The sequence below is a fragment of the Buceros rhinoceros genome, unplaced genomic scaffold, assembly GCF_000710305.1.
Source record: "Buceros rhinoceros silvestris isolate BGI_N320 unplaced genomic scaffold, ASM71030v1 scaffold23716, whole genome shotgun sequence".
NCBI lineage: Eukaryota > Metazoa > Chordata > Aves > Bucerotiformes > Bucerotidae > Buceros > Buceros rhinoceros.
The window spans coordinates 1,616-4,705 of NW_010418421.1; the positions used below are offsets into that span (position 1 = coordinate 1,616).

The 3,090-nt window shown below is 53.5% G+C and overlaps 1 protein-coding gene across 1 annotated transcript; it reads left to right on the forward strand.

Annotated features, from left to right (window-relative positions):
* The first annotated feature begins 537 nt into the window (after window positions 1-537).
* On the forward strand, window positions 538-2,697 carry RAB39B (RAB39B, member RAS oncogene family). Its single transcript, XM_010138552.1, has 2 exons — window positions 538-603; window positions 1,869-2,697. Exons 1-2 carry the CDS (start codon window positions 538-540, stop codon window positions 2,334-2,336), a joined length of 534 nt encoding a protein of 177 aa, XP_010136854.1. The 3' UTR covers window positions 2,337-2,697.
* Window positions 2,698-3,090: the final 393 nt, after the last annotated feature.

A 3,090-nucleotide genomic window follows, 5' to 3' on the forward strand; every position in this document is an offset into this window, starting at 1 on the left:
GTAATGCCGACAGAGGTACTCCCTGGACCTGCCTGCCACCACCTGCAGAAGAGCTGTTTCCTTCCAGCCAGCAGTTCTCCTTTGGCCGAGAGGGAAAGACACGGAGGCATGGACACCAGCTGCATGAGTGCAGAGCAGCGGAGAGTTCCCAGGCAGAGACAATACCTTTATGTTAAAATGTGGCCAAAATAGGTGCAAATCCCCGTACTGCTCCACGTGAGCGTGTTTGAGCATGGCGGGAGGAGGGAAGGTCCAAGTCTTGGCCAGGAACTGGGGAGGGACATGCAGCATGAAGGCAATATAGCCTGATTCCTGCGGGTCGGTGAGGAAAACAGTGTGTGGAAAAGGCTTTAAGAAAAGACACTGAGACCTTCACCTGGTTTTACCTCAAAGCAGCGTTCAGCTTAGATCCTGTCAGGACATTGTGGATGTTGGCAGGAGGAGCCAGGGCTGGTGGCACGGCACACGAGGGAGAAGCAGAACTGCCTGTGCCAGAGCAGGGCTGGATTCGAAGCACCGGTATCTGCAGCTGGCGAGATGGCAAAGGGCAGCTCGAATTCCCTCGGTGCCAAATGCACAGAGCGACTGTTGTCCATCAGCCAGGTAATTGGGAGAGGAGAGATGATCCAAATAGCAGCCAGCTATCTGTTCTCCCCCTCTTGTGGCTTCCTCCAGCTTTGGCTGGATTTCCACTCATCGCTGCATGACTCTTGATGAAGCAATCCCTGAAAACTGCCGTTCCTCTGTTCTTGGGGCAGTTTCACTAGAATCACACACCACAGGACAACATAACCCCAACAGCTGTCTTGGAGCCCTTGCCCCAAGGTAGAAATGCAGCAGTGCTTACATTTTCCTGGCAGGGGAAGCTCAGGCCCGAGTCTGAGTTCCTCCAGGGACTGAAATCGATCATTTCTTCTGGATTTAGAACGAATCCGTGACTTTGCAGGAACACCACAGTTTCACAGCCTCTCAATTTTTCCGCCTGTAGCAGCCATGGCACTGTGGCTCTGCTCTGCCTCGTGGTCTCAGCCCTGCTCCGTCGCCCTGTGTTAGCTGGTTTCCCGTGCTGCTGCTGGCCGCGGGGAAGCCGGCCCTTGCTCGCAGGAGTTGTGGGAGATGCGCTCCATGTCTCAGCCTGTGGTTCAGGGCGCTTCTTGGTTCCTGTTTAATGGGGTTGGTGTGTGGCAGGAGCAGACCCACAGCAACGCAGATGCCCCAGGAAGCTGTTGTATGTTCTTGCTGTTACTTGGGAGGTCAGACCAGCTGCTCACGTTAGCTGTAACGTCATTTTGACCAGTGACTTAGTGGGAGAAAGTGTGGGGGTGTTTGTCCCTGGGTGTCTATGGAGGGGAGCCGCGACCCTAGGGGCTGTCATCCAAGTCTGTAGCCTCTGACTTTCACTTGTCTATCAGAGAATGGGTGTTCGGTTTCAACCAGTTTTAATTTGGTCCAGTGCTGCTAAACCCATGGGTTAGACGAGGTGTTCAGAGACCGTGTGTGGTGGGGACGGGACTCTCTAACAGCAAAGGGCATATGGAAATCTGTGATAGAAAATAGAGACCGAGAGTGGTGGTGGGGATTCTGAAGAGAGCTGGACTACACCGGGGGGGCAGCTGCCCAAGGGTGATGTCTTTAAGCCAAGCTGAGCTGTCGCTTTGAATGACAGGCTCCGCAGAGCACAGAGGTGGTGAGACAGTGCCTGAACTGCTCTGCTCCGTGTGCTGCAGGGTGGACGGGGTAGGGGTGATGCTGCTTCCCTAAACACAGGCTGTGGTCGGAAGGGCTACATTGGGCTTGAGAAAAAAATCAGAAGACACAAACAAATAAACAAAACCCCACCTGAAACTGCTCTGCCCTTCTTCCCAAAGAGCTGTAACTTACACTTGTGTGGTGGCTCGTTTGTTTGCAGGTCCATCACCAGAGCCTACTACAGGAACTCGGTTGGCGGACTCCTCCTCTTTGACATTACAAACCGCAGGTCCTTCCAGAACGTCCACGAGTGGCTGGAGGAGACCAAGGTGCACGTCCAGCCATACCAGATCGTCTTCGTTTTGGTAGGTCACAAGTGTGACCTCGACACCCAGCGGCAAGTCACCAGGCACGAGGCTGAGAAACTGGCTGCTGCGTATGGTATGAAGTACATTGAGACCTCGGCTCGGGACGCCATTAACGTGGAGAAGGCCTTCACTGACCTGACTCGAGATATATACGAGCTGGTTAAAAGGGGGGACATTTCAATCCAGGAGGGATGGGAAGGGGTAAAGAGCGGGTTTGTCCCAAACGTAGTGCACTCTTCAGAAGAGGTGGTGAAGTCAGATAGGCGATGCTTGTGCTGAGCTCTTCTAGTGAGGCGAGTGGTGATGAACTCTACTAACCAAACGTACTTTACTAAGTGAACTCAGTGTGACAGAAGGGAGAGCGACGCTCCCATTGTGAACAGCCTCCCACGTTGTTGTGGACACCAGAACAGACCCCGGAAAGAAATGTTCTGTTCCAAATAACCTTTCAGAACTGGGGGGGGGGCTGCAAACCTGAAGGCGAGTGAGTGAGGGTGCATGTGGATGTTGTAAGGAGACAGGACACAGCAGTGAGGGGCTTCATGAGAGAGGAGCGAGTATGCAGAGAGCTGAGCGGGCTGGCACATGCCCGCGTACTGTACAGGTCCTCTTGTAAGTAACTCCATCGCTCCCTGCTGGGTGTTGACCCACGATGGGTCCTGTAGTGGTATGAGAGGCGGGCAGACAGACAGAGGACAGCGTGGCTTGTGTCCGCTGTTCATTACCAGGAGGGTGTCACGGCAGCACAGATACCGTTTCCTCGTGAGGGCAGCGCCACAGGGCAAGTGACTGACAGGGCGCACAACACTTCCCTGTGTTCTTGAACCTAGTTCAATAGCAAGGAACATTCTGTGGGATTTGAAGAGGCAATCAGTAGGTATTTGATTGGTAATTAAAATGTAAATTATTCCCCCCCCCTCCCCACCCCATAGAGCTTTTCTTGCTGTGCTGACCTGGGATTCTAAGTGGAACTCCTGCTCCAGCAGTAATTACTCAATGCATTTTTTTCGCAGTGGCAGCCTAGGTGAGTACC